At 33.0% G+C, this 23887-nt stretch overlaps 1 protein-coding gene across 1 annotated transcript; it reads right to left on the bottom strand.

The window, feature by feature from the left end:
- Positions 1–6819: 6819 nt before the first annotated feature.
- Positions 6820–9978, bottom strand: LOC18038582 (dual specificity phosphatase Cdc25). The gene is made up of 4 exons (XM_006428288.2): positions 9814–9978; positions 9567–9705; positions 7532–7682; positions 6820–7267 (listed from the first exon to the last, which is right to left on the bottom strand). The coding sequence occupies exons 1-4, from the start codon at positions 9894–9896 to the stop codon at positions 7224–7226; spliced, it is 417 nt and encodes a 138-aa protein (XP_006428351.1). The 5' UTR covers positions 9897–9978; the 3' UTR covers positions 6820–7223.
- Between the last annotated feature and the right edge of the window lie 13909 nt (positions 9979–23887).

Raw genomic sequence — 23887 nt, 5'->3', positions numbered from 1 at the left:
AAAATGAAAAAGGTTATTCTATTACGTGTATTAGAAGTGATCATGGTGGAGAATTTGAAAATCATGCATTTGAAAATTTTTGTAAAGATTTTGGCATTGAGCATTAATTTTCATCACCTAGGACTCCACAACAAAATGGAGTTGTTGAGAGAAACAATAGGTCTATTCAAGAAATGGCTAGAACTATGTTAAATGAGAATGCTTTACCAAATATTTTTGGGCCGAAGCCGTTAACACCGCTTGTTATGTTTTAAATCGGATGTTAATTAGACCTCATCTCAATAAAACTCCCTATGAGCTTTGGAAAGATAGAAAACCCAATATTAGTTATTTTAAAGTTTTTGGATGCAAATGTTTTATTTTGAACACAAAAGAAAATCTTGGTAAATTTGATTCAAAATCCGATGTTGGCATCTTTCTTAGGTATTCAAATTCAAGTAAAGCTTATAGAGTTTATAATAAAAGAACCTTAGTTGTGGAAGAGTCTATGCATGTTACTTTTGATGAGTCTAACTCATCCTCTACGGAGAAAGGAGTTGTTAATGATGATGCAGATGGAGAGTTACAAGAAGAATCATCAAAAGATAAACAAGAGAACGCACCACAAGAAAATCAAGAGGATAGATAAGAAGAAGAAACAAATATGGAGCAACAAAAATGTATTTCTCAAACACTCCCCAAGGAGTGGAGGCATGTTTCCTCTCATCCTAAGGATTTAATTTTAGGTGATCCTTCAAGAGGTATTATAACTAGATCATCACTTAGAAACACATGTGAGCATACTGCATTTATTTCTCAAATTAAACCAAAATCTTTTGCAGATGCGGAAAATGATGAGTCTTGGATTATGGCAATGCAAGAGGAGTTAAATCAATTTGAGAGAAATAAAGTATGGGAATTGGTTCCTAAACTGGAACATCAGTCCATTATAGGCACTAAATGGGTATTTAGAAATAAAATAGATGAATAAGGTATGGTTGTAAGAAATAAAGCTAGATTAGTGGCTCAAGGATACAACCAAGAAGAAGGAATCGATTTTGATGAAACATTTGCACCTGTAGCTAGATTAGAATCCATTAGGATGTTGTTAGCATTTGCATGTCATAAAGATTTCATTTTATTTCAAATGGATGTCAAGAGTGCTTTCTTAAATGGTTATATTATGGAGGAAGTTTATGTGAAACAACCCCCTGGTTTTGAAAATGAAAAATTTCCAAATCATGTTTATAGGTTATCAAAAGCGTTATATGGATCAAAACAAGCACCTAGAGCATGGTATAATAGGCTTAAAAAAATTTTGTTGGATAACGGTTTTTTTATGGGAAAAGCGGATACTACTCTCTTTGTTAAGAATAAGAATCAAGATATACTTGTTGTTCAAATTTGTTTTGATGATATTATTTTTGGCTCTACTAATGAATCTTTGTCCAAAGATTTTTCATCTTGTATGAGCAAGGAATTTGAGATGAGCATGATGGGAGAATTAAAGTATTTCCTTGGACTTCAAATCAAACAAAACAATGAGGGAATCTTCATAAACCAAGCTAAATATGTCAAAGATTTGCTCAACAGATTTGGCATTGATGACCCAAACACCAAGAGCACTCCAATGAGTACAACGATCAAGCTTGACAAAGATGAAAAAGGTAAAGAAGTTGATATTAAAAAGTATCGAGGTATGATCGGCTATTTACTTTACTTAACCGCAAGTAGACCCGATATCATGTTTAGTGTATGTTTATGTGTAAGATTTCAATCATGTCCCAAGGAATTTCATTTGCTTGCTGTTAAAAGAATTTTTTATTATTTGAGTGGAACCATAGATCTTGGCCTTTGGTATCCTAGAGGAACTCATATAGATTTAACGTGTTATTCGGATGCTATTTTGCTGGTTACAAGGTTGATAGGAAAAGTACTAATGGAACTTGCCATTTCCTAGGTTATTCACTTGTTTCATAGTTTAGTAAGAAATAAAATTCGGTTGCATTCTCAACCACCTAAGAGGAATATATTGCCGTGGGTAGTTGTTGTGCACAAGCCCTTTGAATGAAATAAACACTTAAAGATTATGGCATTAATCTTGAACAAATCCCTATCAAGTGTAATAATACTAATGTTATAAATTTGTCAAAGAATCCCATTCAGCATAATGCTATGAAAGTTTGAGGACCCGAATATAATCCAAACGTTTGAAATCCAAAATTGGACAGAGAGTGAGCAGCTAACCGCCTGAGGCTAGAGGCTAGCCGCCTGAAGAAAATCTCATATTTTCAAAATTTGGACTAAAGTGAAAGGTTTTGAAAACTTTGAAAAATATGGATATTATGCTAAATTTTAAAAAGGACTTCTTTGAAAAATACTATTATATTTGAGGCTATATCATAATTTCATAAAGTCTTGGGAATGACAAGTATTATTTAGAAATTCTGAAATTGGACCTGTTTGTAAAGTTTCATGACGCTTTGGGCCATAGTGTAATTATAAAAAGTTTTAGGTAAAAATATAATTTTATGAACAGTGTTACCGTAGCAAAATTCAAATTTAACGATAACATCACTGCTTTGGGCAGCTAGCCAGATAAATCAAGTGGTTAACCGCTTGGTTGCGGGAATTTGTCTATAACGACTAGTTTTCGGGCTTTAACTATAAAAACTCAATTCCAACTTCATTTTAAGGACTAATGCAAGCATAAAAAACATCATATAACACATATTGAGCTTCCATTTCGCAAATCATCATTTATTGAATCATTATTGTACTATTATTTGCATATCCACTTTTAAAGAGAGTTTTTGTTGTAATTTTCATTTATTATCAAATTGTGAGTGTCTAAGTGTGAGAAACACTTGGGGTGAAGAGATTGGGGAGATAATCTCTTGATTGTAAAGGTTCATTGACACCTTGGAAGTCAATTGTAAGAACTTGAAGTCTTGGGAGGCTTGGATAGTGAAATCCTCAAGTTTGGTTGGCTTGGAGGCGTGGAAGTAAGCGGGGATTGCCAAACCACGTTAAAATCATTGTGTTTGTTTTCTCTTCCCTTACTCTTTTATTATTGTGCTATATTGAATTTATTGTTTTTGCATTTGTAAAAGGCAATAGATTAAATTGTTGTGCGAATTTTTTAACATAAAATTTAAAATCCCAATTCACCCCCCTCTTGGGTTGCATAACTTGCATTTCAAAAAGAAAATTTATATTATAATGGATAAAAATCCCACATTCAATAGTGGGATCATTGGATTTAATATTAGAATCTTCACCCTTAATTTATTTTTAATGGATAAGTAATTATGTAACAAGTAATCTGCAAGTTGTAATATTTCTTCATACTTTAAATTATTTTTTATCTAATCAATTGATAAATATTTTAAATCACCAAAACAATGAAAGAAATACAAATAACGTGGAATTAAAATTATTATGTATTAATTCTCGTACTTTACCATTTTTGCTCTTTTTTTTTTACTTTTACATTTAGTATTAGAAATATATTTAATAGTATTAAATATATAAAGAAGTAATGTTATTTCAATAATACTTTATATAAAGATATTATATATAGTCTTATAATAATTTGTATTGTATGGATTTAATTACAAACCATCAATACCTAAATAATGATGATAATAGAAGCATTGCAATAAACTATTTTATATATGTTTTATTAATAATACTATATGAGTCACAACAAAATGAGAAATATTTTATTCACCAATTATTATTGAAAAATATGGATGTCCATATAACTATATAGTGAGGAATATTTTATTTAAATTTTTAACAAAAAAAATAAACTATTAATTTCATGCAATTCAATGGTGGAGGATATAACATTATGAAATGTTGCTTTAACTTTCAATATCAACCATTAGACTATGAGATATTAATGACTCAAATATTATGTCAAAATTTTAAGTTAAAGTATCTCAAACTATGTCTTTATAATGGAAATATAAAAACATACAATGAATTTTTTTCTCATTTTGTCCATTAAATAATATTTGATGTAGTATTTTATTTATTGTGACTATAATTATCATAATAAAAGTAATGACTCTTCGTAACATAAAAATTTTATAATCACTATCAAAGAATAACAATAAAATAATCTTTCATGATTTATAAACTAAAGTTAATTAGGAATATGTATAAGATTTAACTTTTATGAAATTAACAAAGTGACATTTGAAAATAAAATGAAAACAAGCTTGTGAAAGTTAAATTTTATAAGGCTTGGATAATTTCCTACTATGTAAATAAAAATATAAAAGATTTTCTTTCATTTTTTTTCCACGTAAATATTATTGGATGCAATATTTTATTTATTGTCACTATTAATTACTATAATAAAAGTAATGACTCTTAATAACATAAAATTTTATAATTATAATCAAAGGATATCAATAAAATAATTTTTCATGATTCATAAACTAAAGCTCATTAGAAATATATATTGATTTAACTTTTATGAAATTAACAAAGTGATATTTGAAAATAAAATGAAAATATATAGGCTTGTAAAACTTAAAATTCCTACCATGTAAGAATATTAATTGTAAGATAAACAAAAAGTTCAAAGGATAAGTATGTTAAATGGGTATTAAAAATATTATATACTTAATGATCAATTATACAATGGTCCTTAATATTATATAAAATAATGAGTATTTTAATATACGATATTAAATTTTATTAAAACATGTGTGATCAAGTATTTTTTAGGCTGCAAGCAATCTCACTAACGAGTTTATTGATGTAATTATGACATTTACTTAAGTATATGTACTTATGTTATTTATTAGTGTTATATCATATATAAATTTTACAATTGCAACTTATTTATTTGATTTGTGTTAAATAACCTACTTGATATTATATTTTATACTTAATGGTAATAGATTTTGGAAGATTTATTTAAAAAAGATTGTTACATTACAAATTTAAAGGAAGGTTGCAAAGTAATTTTAAATAAAATATGCTATTTAAGTGCAATTACTTCAAACTCTAAGGGTGGTCACAGTTATTTTACAAAAATTATCGGTTAACAAAATGTTTCCCATTATTTTTTAAATTATTTTTTTCTTTAGTTCAAATATTATATGCCATTTATTAAATCCAATGGTACACAATTAAAATATTAGTGATGTTGTAAAAGCATTACAGCATCATAGAGGAACCCATTCAAAAACTGCCGTCAAAATATTATTTCAACTCCAATTCAAAAAGTGTCGTCAAAATATTATTTAAAAAATGTAACTACATTTTTTAACTAAATTGTTTTTATTGTTCCAATCAAATTGTTTTTAATAGCAATTCAGATAAAAAATAATTTTGATATAATGATGAAGGTTTAGAGTTTATACTTTTAAAAACTGATCATAATTACAAAAATTACTTATAATTTTAAATATTTAAAATATGTACGTCAGAGGCCTTTCATAGGGACGATCCTATTTGAAAATTCTCTCTAAACGAAATGGTTATTTTTACTAATGCTTAAACAAATGATTAGAAGACAATTTAAAAAAAAATCAGGGGTAATATAGTAAAAACAAAAAGTATTAAGATGAAATGACAATTATATCCTTCATCTTCATATTCAAGCGCCGCTCCAAAACTTGCAAAAGACACTTCAAGTTCAAGTTAGTGTTTAGTTCTGTAAAAAATATTATAAAATCAAGGAGAAAATATAATATCCATTAGGGTGTTTTTTTCTCTTTATTAATGAGAGGAAATCTATTAATTCATTCATGAGAATTTTTCTCTAGATCTCTTTCAAGTAGTTTATATTTCTATTCATAGGAAATTTCAACTAGGAGAGATAAAATCCTTCTTAATCTAATCTAAGATGTTCTCTCTCTTTATGATTTGATTTTAATATGGTCTTTCCCCTATATTTAACTGACACGTACAACACGGTGTATGTGGCCAAATTTTAAAGTACTTACAGACAAAAGTACAGATCACCCCACTAGTTTGGCTTAAAAAGCTCTTAGCGCCCAATTTAATAGGACTGTCACAGTTAGGGCTGGGGAAAATCGGATTCGGATCGAGTTCGGTTCGACCCGATCGAATTTCGGGTTGGTTGGGTTAGACAGAAATCCATCCGAATTCAATCCGATCCGATCCGATTCAAATATATATTCGGATCGGGTCAAAAAATCGGGTTAAGTTCGGTTCGGATCGGATTCGGATTAAAATTGGTTTGGACTGGAAAATGAAAAAATGTATGCCCATGATTGGAAAAAAAATACATTACAGCTTTCTTTATCACTGATTTTCTTTATCATTAGCTGGTGAACATTAAAATTTTACAATTTATATATGATAATAATCACAACATCAAGAAAAACCATCAAAATTTCAAAACACAAGGCTCGGGTTGCGGGTTGGAGAAGTCAGGTTGCTGGGTTGAAGTGGAGCTTGGAGGCGAGAAACTTGGTGATGGACGGAACCACAGATCCGATGGTTGTGTCTGCAAATGATCATCGATTCTTGCTTTTGTGACTGAAACCCGATCTGTGAAACCCGATTGTGTGAGAAATCGATTTGTGAAAACTGAAGAGTGAAGACTTAAAAAGAAGAAAGCGAGGCTGTGAAGATTTAAGGTTGAAAACTGGAGAAAAACCAAAGAAGAGAGTGAAGCGTGAGGCTGTGAAATCTGAAATGTGAGTAAAAGGCTATCTATTGCGATTTTTTGTGGATGGGAGGTGGGTGGTGGGTGTGTCAGTGTGTGTGTGGATGGGGGGTGGGTGTGTGTCAGTGAGTTTGAGTGTGTCAGCATTGTATTTTTCACCCCTTTGTGTGTGGGTGTTTTGATTTTTTTTTTTTTTTCAATAGCCAAATCTAATCGGATTTGCGGATCGGATCGAGTGAAACCCAATTCGACGACGATCTGATCGGGTTGACGAAATTAAATTCGATCGGGTAATGTTAAAACCCGATCCGATCCGAACCGATTGTTTTCAAATCGGGTCGGGTTATTTGCCCAGCCCTAGTCACAGTTCCCCCTCACACCAACCCCCGTTGCTATTGCGGTAAAGATAAAGAGGTAGATAATAACCTAAACAACCATCTATCCTTGACCAAAATGGTCACAATCAGCTTCAATCATGACGGCAAAGTATTTTTCAACAATATCATGGTTTTGTCACAATACGGTAAAAATTTGTCCAGACTAGTCTTGATCTATGCAGTGGCAACGATCTCAGCTTGAATATCTTCTATGAAGAAGGAGAAATACTGCTCCAATGAATTCCGGAGAAAACTACATCAAATGCAATGACGAAGAAACAGTTAGAGAATGGAAGTGATGAGAGGCTCTCATATCCGCAATGTTTACCCAAGGAAGCACAGTTGGTAGAAACTAAATCAAAAACTAGCATTACATATTATATTGTTTAAGTAGCATCATGTAATGTCAGGAATGAATTCACTAAACAAACAGTGCTATAACACTATTGGGACATAATTATATGTGATTCTCAACTGTGATTTGCATCAAATCAATATTGTTGATTCTCCTCCTTACATGGAACATCAGTGCAGCGACAAACAGGTTTCCCAGAAGCTTCCCAGCCCTTGAAGCCACGTTCCAGGACAAAAATGCTATTTATCCCGGTATCTTCTTTCACCTCGTCGAGATAATTAGCAAGCCTCTTGGCGCAAGTTGGGCCACGAACCTACAAAATCATACAGAACACTTATCAGATTGTATAAATACTTTAGTGGAATTCTTTAACAAAGTTAAACATCTTAGGGTATGAAATAAAATTTAGGTTATCAATATCTAAATTTAATTCATGCAACATAGGAAGCATTAATAACCAATGGTAAATCTCAAACTGATTAATTTAGCTCCAAGCTGGTGCTACTATTGATGATGAATCTGGAGAAATATAATTCAAAGCATATATGTGAAAGATAAATGGTGTATCTGGAAGCAACTCAACTGCAAGATGCTTGTATGAACACAACAAGGCCACAATCGAGAGCAGCAGAAGCGAGAAAACAAAAGATAAATGATATGAAATTGTGTAAAAAGTTTACCGCTGAAGACATGGAAAATCATCATTGAAAATTTTACACTAACAAAGCTAATGCCTCTGTAAAGAAATCACAACATAATAGCTGCAAGTTAAGAGAAACCAGTGATCAAGGATATTGCAAATTGGGTTAGATGAGGCTGCATTGCAACAAGAGGTAAAGAATTTCGGAAAAAGAGAACCAATTAGAAAACTTTCAAGTAAATAGAAGAAACAAAAATCCATACAAGGTCTACAGCTGCAATAGTATGGAATTCCTCTATGAAACTTATTAGATTGATTGCTTGTGCTACTAGCTAGATCACCGGCTGGTTTACACAGAGAGCAAAAAGCACTACCTGAAAGCTGTGACTTTCCTAGAATTGCATGCTCATGCACAGAGCAAGTTTCAAGAAAGATCTGTATTCCAATAGTTTCTTCTTTTTCTTTTTTTTTTCCCCAATTATTCGTAGAAGAAGTATAGGGATGACTCCAATGAACTGGAGAAGGCGTTTCGTCGACTAATAGAACTGGACTGTAAGAAAATCTAAGAAACTCATAATGGGGGCCCAAGAAGAAACAAGATAAGCATACAGTTCAATCTTCCAAAAGTCTACATGCACATTCACACCACACACATTATACATAAAGGAGCTGCCCTCCAAAAAGACAATAACCACTAAAAGAACCAGGCCATATTAGACTAAGTTTCCAAGGCAGATGAGCAATACAGTGCAGACATAAATATATTATTCCACCCATCAATTTAACGCCTTTATTATCCAAAAATTATACGCCATGGAAACCTAATCCATCCCATTTTGTATCTCATCAAGGCCTGGAAAATTTTACCGCTCTAAAAATTAAAGATAATAGAAATGCCACCAAGAGATAGGTGCATTTAATATGAGAAATCAGTTGAAAAAGGGAGAAAAAAGAGACTGTCCAGTTGCCTCCAAATGCTCATACAACAGCCTAGCTTTGGTCATTCATACGAAAACAGATTTCAAATCAATATTCATGCTATTTATCTTTGTTTATCATGTAAATGATTAGATGATTGATTGATAGAGTTCACTATTTGTTTATCACTTGAGATGCTTCAGTGTCTTAAAGCAACACAAAGGATCCAATTTAGTAATTTAACCTGAATAATATGTGTCTAATGCAAATACCATCTCTGCAACATGGAAATTCCATGCAATCAAACTATTAGCTTATATTCACAATTCATTCCTAAATAAATATTTTGAATTCTGTGTTGTAACTGAACGTGAATTCAAGAATTCTTGCCTTCCAGACTTTAAAAGTATAAATAAATAACTCCTAATTACAGAGCATCGACGCCCATTAGTGACCTTTTACCCTGACAAAGGAATGATAAAATCAGCCTCGCAAATCAATGGCATCACTTAAAATACAGGTAAAAACAACAGCTAGTGAATAATTAAATGAGGAGAAAATGCATTAAGATAATGCATTGAGTGACTTTCAATAATCATAACCAAAGGGATTGGTGTAAAAATGGGAAAGGAGAAAGACCTGGCTTAAAGCGCAGTGAAAAACAAGGGTATCTTTGCCCCTGACCTCTTGAATAAGATCAGAGATCTTATCAGTGAAGCTGTCACTGGGGTAGTGCAGAGATCCTGTTATATGCCCATCGTAACTCCTTTCATCGTCCCTTCATGAATTATCCAACAAATAATAATAAATATTAAAGCCATAAATAATTAAATTAATAAACAAGGAGGAGTAGCATACATACATAGATAATTAGTATTCTATGTACCTGACATCTATAACGGCAATATTTGGACGGCGTTTCAGAGAGAGAAGCTGCGAGCCCGATATGTAGGAGATGGACCGAGCCATTGCTTTCTCTTCTTCACTTTTCGATCTCTCTCTCTCTATCTGCTGTTTACCGAGTACAAGCCTACGATGCGTTTTATAAAACAAATAAATAATAGATAAATAAAAATATGAGTGGAAAATGGAATTATAATCACCCCTTCAAAATGAGCTGAGCTATTTATAGTTTTGTACTTTAAAAAATAGTATGAACACTTATATTTTAATAAAATTATTTATTTTAAAAATATTAGTATATTATTATTAAAGATAATATCAAATAATTAAATATAATATTATTATTTTAAATACTCACTTAAGATCAGTTTAATAATAACGTAATTTTTAAAATAATTGTCATTAATTGTGCTGTACAAATAAAATTTAAGGTTATTATCATTTCATTATTTTAAGAATTATAAAATACCAAATGACCATAAGATATATTATTTCTTATCATTTTATTACTATAACTTTGCGAAACCTTTTATTTTACTACTTTTTTGTTAGTATAGTTGACCAATTAGTTGACTAATAAAATATCAATTTTACCCTTCTGGTAAAATACACAAATAGAGATGTAAAATAATTGACATGAAATTATTGTTATGCCCTTAAATTGTTAAACAATAGTTTTAACCATTAATTTATAAATAAATTTTAAATTTATCATAACTATAAAAGTAGTGAACTAACAAAAATAGCTTTGGATATTTTTGTTTAAAAAAAAAGGTATAATCTATTCTAAAAAATACTTAAATATGGAAGTATGGGTTCTGTAACTAAGCTGTAAATGTTTTTTTTTTTTAGCAAAGACTGTGTATTGTTTTGAGAAAAATATTTGGGGCTATTTTGGTCAGTTAACTACTTTTATAGTTATAATAAATTTAGAATTACTCATAAATTCATGATCAAAACCATTATTTAACAATTTAAGAGCATAATAATAATTTTATGCCTATTATTTGATACTTCTATATGTGTATTTTATCATAAATAGTAAAATTAATATTTTATTAGTCAACTAATAGTTTTAACGAAAAAAGTAGTAAAATGATTGATTTTGTAAAGATTTAATGGTAAAATGATAGGAACAAAACTTTTTTGTAATTATTTGATATTTTATACTTCTTAAATGAGTGAAATGATAATAACTCACTACAAGAATATTTTTTTTTGTGATGAAACTTTTAGCAACAAACAAAATTTCGTTGCAATAAGTGATTTTTAGTGATGAAAAAATTTTTCATCGGTAAATTTTTAGTTGGGGAAAGGAAAAGTTAATTATCACTTTTCACAACGAAAAATTTGTTGCTAAAGACTGGATATGACGACCAAAATATTATTTCATAGCAAAAAATTTTAGCACCAAAACAAAAAAAAAATTGGTGCCTAGATTTTTAGTGACAAAAAATATACATTTTGAGACTAATAATTTTGTCGCTAAAAGCCATATTCAGCGACCGTTGTATGGGATTTAGTGATGGTATATTTTATCGCTAAAAGAATGTTTTAGCGACAAACTTTTTTTTGGTTGCAAAAAACTGTTTTCAACAACGAAAAGTATTTTGTCGCAAAAATTATGTTTTAGCGACGAAACAGCTTCGTCGCAAAAAGCATTTTTAGCAACAATTCAACTGTCATCGCTAAAAGACTTTTTAGCGACGAAACTCTTTGGTCACTATATATGTTTCGGTGCTCGTTATTAGTTGCAGTGAAAAAAAATTCTTTACGAAAAATACATTTTCGCGACGAGAATAACGTTCGTCGCCACATGTCTTTTTTAGCGACTAAATTTTTTTGTTGCTAAAAGTTCATTTTAGTGACAAAATGTTTTTATCGCTAAAAGAGTTTTTAGTGACGCTTTCTATTGTGTCTCAAAAGGTTCCTTTAGCGATGAATTTATTTCATCGATAAATATATTTCAATGCTCATTTCCAATCTCGATGGACATAAATTCATTGCAAAAAAAAACCTTTACTAACGATCTTAATTTTCATCACAAAATGTATGTTTTAGTGACGAAATTATTTCGTCGCTAAATATGTTTCAATGCTCATTATCAATGACGACAAATTACTTTTCGTCGCTAATTACTTTAGCATGAATAGATATAATGACACCTTATTTTAAAATATTAAGAAAAATATTTAGCACCAACACTTTGTCACTAATGCTTTTTTTTAGTGACGAAAAGTACTATTTGTTGCTAATGAACTAATAAATAATTAATGTCCGTGATTAATCTTTTTATAAATTTAGAGTGCATTTAATTATTTTAATTAATGTCCGTGATTAATCTTTTTATTAATTAACAAGTAATATAATTTTCATTGAAAAAAATTTATTAATATTATGAAAAATTAAGAAAAATAAAATATTTTAGTTGTTAATTTTTTGTGGGAATAATAATAAATTCATATTCACTAGGAAAAAGCGATAAATTAAAAAAAATTGTAAATTAACTTATTATTATTATCGTCTTTATTTTTATTAAAACTTACGGATATAATTTGATGAGAGGCTTATGACTACTCCTGTTAGGGAATTTTGAACTACAAGTAACGAATAGCTCATTCGGTCGCATGCATCTTAATTTTAATATAATGATTGAATGATAGGCAGTTCAATTTACCTCAAAGTTGGAATACTTGCATATGTTATGATTAAAACTATGAGGTAGAATATAACATTATATATCTTTTAAAGTTAAAATTAAAATTGACCCGTAAAGTCAATACTAATATATAGTTAAAATTATGAGCAAGTATAATGTAGTTAATTTTATTTTTAAAACAAATTATCATTAAAACTTGAAATAAAAATATATTTTCACATAATATCCATATAAAATATAAATTATTACATGAAATAATGTAATTATAAATTATCAATTCAATTTAGTTAGATTAATATAAAATTGCAACTTAATTTTAAGAACTAGTAAGAACCAAACAATGAATTGGGTTTTTGAATTGGGTTAAACCGAATTAAACATAATTTGGGTTCAATTCGATTCCTTTCAAGCTTTTTTTGATTTGGTTTAAATCTAAAAACCGGATTGAATTCAAACTTAAGAACCAATCGGTTTTCATTTCGATTTGGGTTAAACTTGAACAAAATTGAAAAACCAATCGGGTTAGCCTTTGCCCTATATATATATTAATGTGTGCATGTGTTTGTGTGTGTGTGTGTATATATATATATTTAATAATAATAATAATATAATAATAATAATAATAATAATCTATTTAAAATAATTTATTTATTTATACATTAAAAAATGAATAAATATATGTATTTTTATATGATAATATATACATATAAAATAATTCATTTAAACTAATTTATATATAATTTATCCAAAATAATTTATTTATTCATAAATAAATAAATAAACCACGCAATGCCTAATTCCCCTTTTACTTATTTCACTTGAGTTCTTCTTCTCTATCGTGAAAGAGAGAGAGAACGATAGTCACACTCACACACCCACGCCAGCTGCCGCCCCTGTGACTTTCGTTCAAGTGTGTCGACGCTGTAGCTTGTTGTTGTTTTCGATTCGGTTCCTCGCTCCTGTCGATGTTCGCTGCCTCTGACTTCATTCACCATCGTCAGTTTTCAAAACTACAATTCCTGTATGAGCACAAATCTTTCACGTTACATTCTTTTCTTATCTAATTTTTGTTATAATTTTTTGGATTTAAGTGTCCATGGAGATGGTATGCACACTTTTGCTTAACTATCTAATTTTTATATAATTCTATGACAATATTGGACTTTGCTTCCTTGCTTTGGTATAATTGTGCTTGGATGAAGCTGTGATAGTTTTATAAGTCCACATTTTTTCATCTTTTGTGCGCACTTGCTATTCTGAGGTCTGGAAGCATCTATATATTTTTTTTTCTTTTTTGTTATGATGATGTGCCAATTTATCCTTGAGTACTTTGTTGTCTGCTGACGGAGGGAGGTGGTATGTGTTATGTGTGGCAAGTTTAGGGGTTTGGGGATCCTGAATTTATACTGGAACTCTCTCCACCCCCTCTCTCGTTTCAGTTGTTATGCCTTCTTTTGTTCTTGTGTGTGTGACTTGGGCGTTTTTGAATTATGTGTGATTGAGCTGTTATGGAATAGAATCTCTAACCATCAAGTAAAAGTGGTATTTGTATAACTAGCCAAAATTGAACCCTGATAATTTTGAAGGTATATTCCCGAAAAGAAAAAGTAGGAGATATATTTATTAAAAATTTAGTTGCATGGCAGTGGGCACTAATGGTAAAGTTGGGGAAAGCACCATGGTATAGGGAGTAGCTTCTTTGACTTGATTTTCGAAAGAATGCTACCCTTGAAAAAAGTTTGCAAAAACATAGCATATAGACCTGCCCAATCAATTCTTCCTTTTAATAAGAATAATAATAATAAACAAAGAAGAGGATTTTAATTAGGTTGTTGTTTGAGTAACTGGACCTAGACAGTAGAAATCATTGGTTCACACCTTAAACTCCATAACAATCCATTTGATTCTATAAATATCCAAGCTTTTGCTTTCCAATTCATTGACTCTTCTGCACATTAATAGAGAAATAATTACAAAAATTGTGTTAAATCTTGAATTAGTTTTTCATTAAATCCAACTTGCTAAAGTCTATAACTCAAAAAATTTGAAGTGGTCCACTACTCTACTAGGCTTTTCACCATAGCCTATTGGCCTACATTTTTATTTTGTCGTATTACTGTCACTTTAAGCTGCACTTGTTTGCTGCTCTTTCCACTGTTTTTGCTAATTTTTATTGTTTCTACAATTATTTGATTTTTTTTTTACTACTTTTGGGTAAGCTTTTATTTTTTTGCTGCTATTTGCATTGATTCTGCTGTTTATACTGTTATTTACTGCTGTGTTTGTTCTTTCTACTGTTATTTGATGCTGTAACTTTTTATCTTCTGCTGTTATTTTCTGTTGATTTTGCTATTTTTACTATTATTTATTATTTTTCTGTTGTTTCTACTCTTAGTTACTGTTATTTTTGCTCTTTTTTACTGGATAAATATGTTATTTGTATTTTTCTACTGTTTTTGGGTAATTTTTTTTTATGTTTTTCCTGTTACAGATAAAGTTTTTTTTTACTGGTCTTACAGTTCTTATAAACAAAAATTAATTGTTATTTGCTCTTTTTTTTCTGCTTATTTTTTGTATTTATACTATTTTTAGTTTTTTTGATTGTTTCTGGGCAACTTTTTATTTTTTCTTCTGTTATTTTTGTTGATTATACTATTTCAACTTTTATTTACTGCTGTTTTACTGTTTCGACTGTTATCTCAACTGTTTTTACTGCTTTTTATTGGATAAATCTATTATTTGGTGTTTTTTTTGCTGCTTTTGGCTATTTTTTTTACTGGTTTTGATTTTTTAACTATTTTCACAGTTTATGAAAACAAAAAATTGATAGTTATTTACAATTTGTTTTTCACAGAGAGGAGGAGGATAACTGATTCCAAAGTTGGGGCAAATTTCTACTCAATACTCGTAACTATTAGCGAGAGTATTAGGGAGAAAATTTCAAGTGATTTTTTAGGTGTTACATATAAATCAGCTTCAAATTACTCTATAAGATGTTAAAATCAATGATTGTTGTTTTGAGATTTATGTTGCATGATTTATTAGGACTAAATTATTAATTTTTCTATGTGGTAGTGCTTATGATCTTTCTTGGGTGTTTATTTCTTTATTAATGAAATGTTGATATGAAATTTAGAAATTAATGAAGCATTGATATGAACAAGATTTTATTTCGTTAGGATGTCAATAATGGATAAAAGTTGAATGTGACTTGAAGATAAACTTTGTAATGAATATCGAAACGATGTTAATTTATTTATGAAAGCTGTTGAGAAGTGTGTAGATGAGAATAATTGTGTCTGTTGTCCATGTAAAAAGTGTTTGAATGCAATTATTAGACCATTAAATGTTGTTTATGATCATTTGCACAAACCAAGGATCTCACTCTGTTAATGTTTTAATTTATGTTACTACATAATTGTAAAGTGTTAACATAATACATAATTTTAAAGTGTTAACATTCTAATGTTATAAATATTTTTGTTCACAATCTTCTGACTTAGATGAAGTGCAAAGCTTTCTAGACTTTTTTCTTTCTACTCATTACAATGAAAAAAAAAACTGTGGATTAGTTCTGAGGCACAATTTGCACATGTACGATTTTGATTCTTATTGAATTGAAGATTAAACACATAATTGTAATTTATTTTATAGTGATTATTTCTCTTTATAGGAAAAAATGGTTGAGCTATATCAGTTGTCTCAAACTGAAGGATCTTCTCGCTAATCAGTGATGAAGAGATGTCTCAGCAAGTATTTGGAGTCTGCTCTTTTCTTTCTCAAAATGGTATGATAAAAGTTTGCTGTTTTTTTTTTTTCATTCGAGTCTTCAACAACAGAGAGAATTTCATACTCATGGCATCAACTTCCTCCAACAATGCTTCTACATCTTTTATCATAACTCCAGTTTCCTTTTCCTCCATCCTCTCCTTACCCAAATCTTGCTCTAAACACACTGCTAGTAAGATCACTGAATCTCCTTTTCCTCTTCTTAGTCCTTATCACCTCTATAAACGATCACACTCCTTTACTCGTAGTATTCGAACCCTTATTTCCACCAAAAGACCACATCCAAAAGAATATATCCAGTCATCCAGATTGGATTAGTGTTCCCTTCAGGCTACCACAGCTGAACAATATGTCACTTTGGAAATTCCCCCAGACTTGATTTCCAATTGGCAAAGAGAAGGTTATACTCATCCCCATATCGGAGGAGTCCGACTAATCCTAACCTTACATGGAAGGAAAGGATTACCAGTCACGGGCAGAATTGCTATGCTGGACACTAGGTTCACACATTACCAAGATGCTGTTATTGGTACTGTCTTAACCACTCTTCATGCTGGAAGTGTTTTACTCACTTTCTATCCTAATTTCAACCTTTCTCTTCAAGACACTAATCTCTCCACTGCCTTGCAAGTCCAAGTGAAAATTCAAGGTGTAGACCAAGTCTCTTCTGCAAAAATTGCCACTCTTCACCATCAATTGGTCTATAGGCTCTAGAACCATGCCTTAGATCTTCCTTCGCCTGAGCACCACTCTGACTCCCTCATGGTGTTAGCAGAATTAGACCAGATCCCAACCATCATTCAAATTCCAACACAGATCCCTCGACATGAACTCATAAAACTCATGCCCTTGGAATGGATTTCAAATTATGAGAAGTTCCACGCCAATACTGCTCCTATTCAGACCATAGAAAGTATGTTTGAAAGAAGATCTGATGGAACTGTCCGAATGACTTTTCGACCTCCACCAACAGCACCAGAGGAGCCTCCATGGCTCTCATTCACTTATTCAGCCATGGTAACGGCTGTCCAGACCGCTCAAGAAAAGCTGCCAATTACAGGATTCACTTCAAAAGGATATCCTGTCTATCCTGCCAAACTTAATGGCCACTTTCTTTAGGATTCACCAGGATCAGGAAATTGTGACCCAGATTGTCCCTATTGGGATGATTGGGAAGAAGATGATGTGGCTTGAAGCGGAAAAGGAAACCAAAAAAGAAAATACCTAAAACTCCGTGCTCACACAACTAACCTAAACCACCTCATAATCCTCCACCACCACCAGCTCCATTACCCATCTACTAAAAAGAACTGAGATGGATTGCCAAAAATTGCAAAACTGAAATCCTTCCCCATACTCAACCGTCCACATTACCCATGCAGCATATGGCTTGTATGATGTTCTCATCCACCTCACAAGATTATTCCTCCAATTTCCCTGCCCTTGAAACCAATACCGATCTACAACGAAAGGTCATTACTAAACCCTTTATTCCTTCCGCCATAACTCCTACAAGTCATTTAGAAGACCCCAAACCTTTCGAAGCCGTTCTCAACTGGCAGACACAAAATGCCAGGGCTCAAAATGAAGCCTTGGTTGATATCCATGAGAAGGTTAATCATATCAGTTTACGAACTGATCATATTGAATCTAAGATGGATTCGATTACTTCTCAGATGCAGCAGATTTACCAGAACCTCCAGTCTAGAATCTCCCAACTAGATTCGGAATTAAGAACCATGCTGAGTCATAGCTATAATGGCCCAGAATTTGATCAAAAGAAAAAGGAAATTCGAAAGCTGAGAGCAGAACTCTAACAGATTGAGTTGGACAGGCAAAGACCAACATTATTTACTACTTCTCTCTCTGGTATCACTAGGTGGGGCTAATAGTGGGTAACGGTTGACCAAACTTCTGATTCAAATCTCGCCGTTTCAGTCAATCAATCTGAATCCGACACATATTTTTCCCTTGAATCTTCCATCTCATCCAGTGATTCTGAAAAATCCTATGCTGATATCACTAGGATTCTTATGGCCCAACCTGAAGAAACTGAGGCTACTCAATCCTCACAAACTGACCCATTTTTTGAAATACCCTCAGATATTGAGGAAGATCCACCTGAAGCATCCTCAACTCCAAACCGGCCTGCTCAATCCCACCATGATCATAAACCTTCAAATGGTCCATGGTTCACTTTTGATGATATCCCTGCAGCTAAATGGAGAGATAGATTATCCAAAATGGCTGCTTAGACAGATCTCCAAATGTTAAGAGCAAATGCTACTACAGCATCTGTCCTTAGAGAACTTGTTACCCGTTTTACAGGCTCTTTAAGAGATTGGTTTGATGCTTTAGGAGAGTACATACAATTACAGTTTGTGCAACTACCTAATGTCTCATCTGCTCTTTTTGTTATTCATGAGCAAATTCATTGGAGAATCAGCCGCAGTTTTTGAAGTTGCAAGACGAGACTACCTCAATATGAAGTGCTGCTCCCTTAACTCTAAAGATCTTGATTTTCATTACAAACGGACGTCAATCCTGTTTTATAAGCTCAATGGGTTCAATGATTTGACCCTCAAACATGTCTTTCTGGCATCATTACCTGAAGAATTGCAACCAGACATACAGCGGCAGCTCACGAGTCTCAATCTCAACATTGATACCATTTCCTTAAGAAAGATCTTTCAGATTGCCAAAGGTTGTTTGGAAAAACTATGTGAACAAAAATAGTTCCTCAAAGAATTGTTAAAAGAAAAAGAGCATTTCCAAAGTGCATGTAAAAAGCCTTATTTGCAGATCAAATGCCAGAAAAAGAAAGATTGTGATTGCAGCACCAAAAAGAATAAGCATTTCCGAAATTCAAAAATTTAGCATTGTTTCCAAGATCAAAATCCCGGCGAAAATCATACCGATTTTTCAGGAAAAGATCTAGCTCTTTCAAAGAACAACAAAGGAAGAAGTCAAGCCGATGCTTCATTTGCAAAAAGAAAGGCCATTATGCCAAAGATTGTCCCAACAAAAAAGACAAAGCAATCAGACTTCTTGAGCATTTACAGGCCACTACTGATTATTCTCCTCACAATGATGAAATTGAGTCTTACTTTTCAGAACAAGAAGAGCCTACTGATGAAACAGTGTTTGCACTCCAAAACTCATCTGATGATTCTGAAAATGATGAGTTTCAGACTGTTTTCCACCAACAGCTATTGTCCCTTGACACTACCATCCCTATCCCTTCCATTAAACTCCACATTTTACCCTCCAAATTCCAGAGACCGATTCCTGCCATTGGTCTTCTTGATACTGGGGCCCAACGAAGTATGTTAAACCTCGACATACTTCCATCTCAGTCTTGGCAACAGGTAGAAATCTATGACAACACAAAGTCTGTCCTTAGGGCCAGTAGCCTGCAAGTTTTGGTTTCCAACCGATATACAGTAAAACTTAAAACGTTTCCTATAAGGTTATATAACCCAAAACATACTTTCCTTAGTCTTAAAACAGGGCACCAAACCATTTAAGAAATCATCATAAGTTTTCTGATGCACAGGATCCTTACGGGAAGGCAAGTGCAGAGCATACTTCCTTAAGATTTCAAAATGAACAAATTTAATTCTTTATTCTTTTTCTTTTTCTAGATTTTCATTTGCAGAGAGAGAGAAGAGAGTTTAGAAATTCATGGAGTTTTTGGAAACACACGAGAGTTTATTTCTTTGAAAGCTTCTTATCTTACAAGGGAGGGGAGAATTCTTTATATAGGAGAATTCTCGGGAAGATAGGATAGGACCCCTATGTTTTACAAAAGCAAAAGTAAAAGACACATCATGACATGACTTTAATTATTACAAAGTGACAAAGTGGGTTTTAATAATTAAAGCATGACTTTGACAAAAGTAAAGCTTAAAGTAAAAGCAAACTTTAATAATTATACAAGACAAAAGCATAAAGTGAAACAGAATTATTACAACAACAAGACAAACTACTTTATGGAGAGCGAAGATTCATGTAGTCGTCTTCAGAGGAGTTTTCGGTTTTATCGGGGTCAGTGTCACGAGAGGTTGGTGAGAAAAAGGTTTTGGAGAGCTTTGAATGCTTACAGTGGGGACCACGGCAAGGTGGATAAGGGCAGTCTCTACGGTATCCCGATTTGGGGGGTGATGACTGGGACTTGGGGCTTGGCATTTGGGTGGCCTTGTCAATTTTGGAAGGTTGGGATGATGATCCTGGTTCATACATGGTAGGTTGTGGAAACTGTTGGAGATGTTGGCTTAGGGGAAAGAATTCTTCCTATGGGTCTTGGGAGTCTTGGTATAGGAAGTCAGTGTAGTCGGGTCGTTCTTCTTTAATGATGATGCTTGTGGACTTTGGTTTAGATATGACGGATGGAGTGGGGATCATGATGAGGTCATGTTGTGGACCTAAGGAGATGTGGAAGATGTCTTTATGTGGCGGAATTTCGTGGTTTAATTGACAAAGGTAGTTGTGCAGGGTGGATTGGATTTCATTGTCAATGACAGCTGGATGAGGTGCAGTAAACCATTTATATACCTGGTCTTAAGTCCAAAAAAGATTTGTGTCTGGATGTTGGAAGTATGGCCTGTGAATAATAAATACTGATGTGAACAGTTGTGCTTCAGAGGCAGGCATACGTTCAAGGTTGTAAATCTCTGACAGTTGTTGTAGCTTTTTTCTCCACCATGGTATTGGAGAGAACCATTTAAGTAATGTCCAGTTAAGAGAGGTGGCTTTGTCTGGATTAAGGAGATTGTTCAAAGTGGGAGTGATTGGTAGGACTAACTTGGTGGCATAAAAAACAGTTAGGCACCAGATGTACCATAACTCATTTTTCAGTGACTTCACTGGATGGAGCGAGGGTTAAACCTGTAAGGAACAGATTTTCTGGGTAGAAGGTGGAAAATGGAAAGGAGTCTGTTACAATGTAGGCTTTCATGAAGAAGCGAAAAACAACTTTCCTTGCAAACTCTTGGATAGCAAAGATAGAAGAAAAGTTTTTGTCAAAGGAAAAAGTTTTCTTGGTGAGGGCTTCTGGGGGTAGTGATGTAGCCATGGAGATGATCAGAAAGTGGTATGTTGTGGAAAAGAGAGTGAGAGGAGTTTCTGGTTTTGAGAGTCTGGAGAGCATATCAGGGATGAGGTTCTGGGACCCCTTTATATGCTTAACCGAAAAATCATATTTGGAAAACCAATCTTTTAATCTGAGTAACATCTTTTCGGGAACAATTTTACCTTTGAAATTGAAAATATTAGGGAAGGTTGAACTGTCCATACGGATGAGAAAACGATGTCCAATGAGATGATATTCAAACTTTTTGATGCCATTTTTTACCGCTAAGATTTCTTTGAACACGTTATGGTAATGCTTTTGTGTGTCAGAAAATTATCCGCTAGCATAAGCGATAAAATGTTCTTTGCTGTTGATTTCTTCGAGGAGGATGACACCCCATGATTCATCACTTGCGTCTGTCTGTAGTATGCGCTTTCCATCAGTGATCAACTTTAAGGGAGACGGATTTTGCACAATTTGTTTTAGGGTAGTGACATCATTTGTGTGGTCAACATTCCACTCAAGGGGCTTCTTTTTTAGTAAAGCCGAGAGGTGGCGAGTGTGGTGGTCCACATGTGGGATGAAATCACGGATGTAATTGATAATGCCGAGAAACTGTTGAACTTGCTTTTTGGAAAGTTACTGATCTGGAAAGTGAAGCAACTCTTGGGCAATATGTTTTCCTGGCTGATAATGACCATCTTTTATGATCATACCAAAGAATTCAATATTGTCTGTAGCAATGGTGCTTTTCTTGGCCGATAACATGACTCCATGACTTTGGACAATATCATAGAATTGAGTTAACAGCTGGCGATGTTCATCATGTGATCCTGAAAAAAGCAAGATATCATCAATGTAAATCAATGCATGATGCAGGATAGGTTGAGAGATGTTAACCATGGATTTTTGAAAAATGGATGGGGCAGTTTTGAGGCCAAATGGTAGGACTGTCCATTGGAAATGGGCATTTGGAATACAAAAGGCAGTTTTGTAACGTTCAGAGGGTTCAATGCCTAATTGCCAAAAACCTGATTTTAAATCAAATTTTGAAAAGATCTGGGCATTTTTGAGAAAAGTAAACATGCTTTGTCGGCGAGGCAAAGGAAACTTGTCATCTTGCAAAAACATGTTTAATGGCTGATAGTCAATGACTAGCCGTTTCTTTCCTCTGACAATTTCAGAATGCTTTTCAACATAAAAGGCTTGGCAAGCCCATTGAAAACTTGTGGGCTCGATTAGACCTTGGGCTAACAGTTGTGAACATTCTTTTTGGGCTAGGAGTAAGTCAGAGGGACTCATTCCTGGATGAGTAGCTTTGGTCGGGTTAATGTCTTCATTGAGTTTGAAAGGTAACTTAATGAAGAAAGACGGGTTTTTCCATAATGGAGTTGGATGGGTGAACTCATAATGAGATTCTGGATAGAAACTCAAAAGTTTAGTTGAAATATCCTGGTAGGACTGGGGGGTTTCAGACAGATTGTAGAGTTTCAGAATGTCTGTGAATGGTTTGAACATAGACTTGACTCGAATTCCATTGGGAATGATTTGGAGGTGTTTGATCTGGTGAAGGATGTCAAAACCTAACAAGAAATCCTTATTAAAAATGGTTGAACCGATAACCTTAGTCCAAATGACACAATTTGGGAAGATTTGAATATGAATAGGTTTTTTGGTAATAAAAGAGGTGGTGAATAGTTTGCCATTGATGGCTTTGAAATGTTCTTCAGACTCGGTCCAGTATTGAGATGGAAGAATGTGTGGTTTTAACATGCTTCGTTGGGCGCCAGTGTCGATGAGACCAATGGCTGGGACAGGTCTTTGGAATTTTGAGGGCAAGATCTGGAGTTTGATGGAAGGTATAGGAACAGTAGTGTCGAGGGACAGTAACTGTTGGTGGAAAATCACTTGGGACTAATCACTGTCTGAGTCATTAGAGGAATTTTGCAGTGCAAACACAGTTTCATCATTGGGTTCATCTTGTTCAGAGAAATATAATTCTAGTTCATCTTGCTCGGGAGAGTAGTCTGTAGTGACTTGAAGATGCTCAACTAATCGAATAGATTTTTTCCTTTTGTTGGGATAATCTTTGGCGTAATGGCCTTTTTTCTTGCAGATGAAACATCTGCTTGATTTTCTCCGTTTAAAGTCTCTAGAAGAAGATAACTTCTTTCAGAAGAATCTGTAAGGCTTCCTGGATCTGCGAGGTCTGGATGAAAATTCTGGATTTTTGAATTTCCTAAAATGCCTTGTCTTCTTAGAACTGCAATCACAATCTTTTTTCTTCTGACATTTGATCTGTAAGTAAGGCTTTTTGCAAGCACTCCGGAATGGTTCTTTATCTTTCAACACTTCTTTGAAAAACTGTTTCTACTCGCAAAGTTTGTCGAGACAAGTTTTGGCAAGCTGGAAGATTTTGCCAAGAGAGATGTTGTCAAGGGCAAGATTGGATGCGGTGAGTTATCTCTGTATGTCTGGTTGGAGTTCGTCTGGAAGGGAAGCTAGAAAGACATGCTTTAATGTCGGCTCATTGAATCA

The sequence above is a fragment of the Citrus clementina genome, unplaced genomic scaffold (genome assembly GCF_000493195.1).
Source record: "Citrus clementina cultivar Clemenules unplaced genomic scaffold, Citrus_clementina_v1.0 scaffold_6, whole genome shotgun sequence".
Taxonomy (NCBI): Eukaryota; Viridiplantae; Streptophyta; class Magnoliopsida; order Sapindales; family Rutaceae; genus Citrus; species Citrus x clementina.
This window is presented reverse-complemented; position numbering and strand designations above follow the sequence as displayed.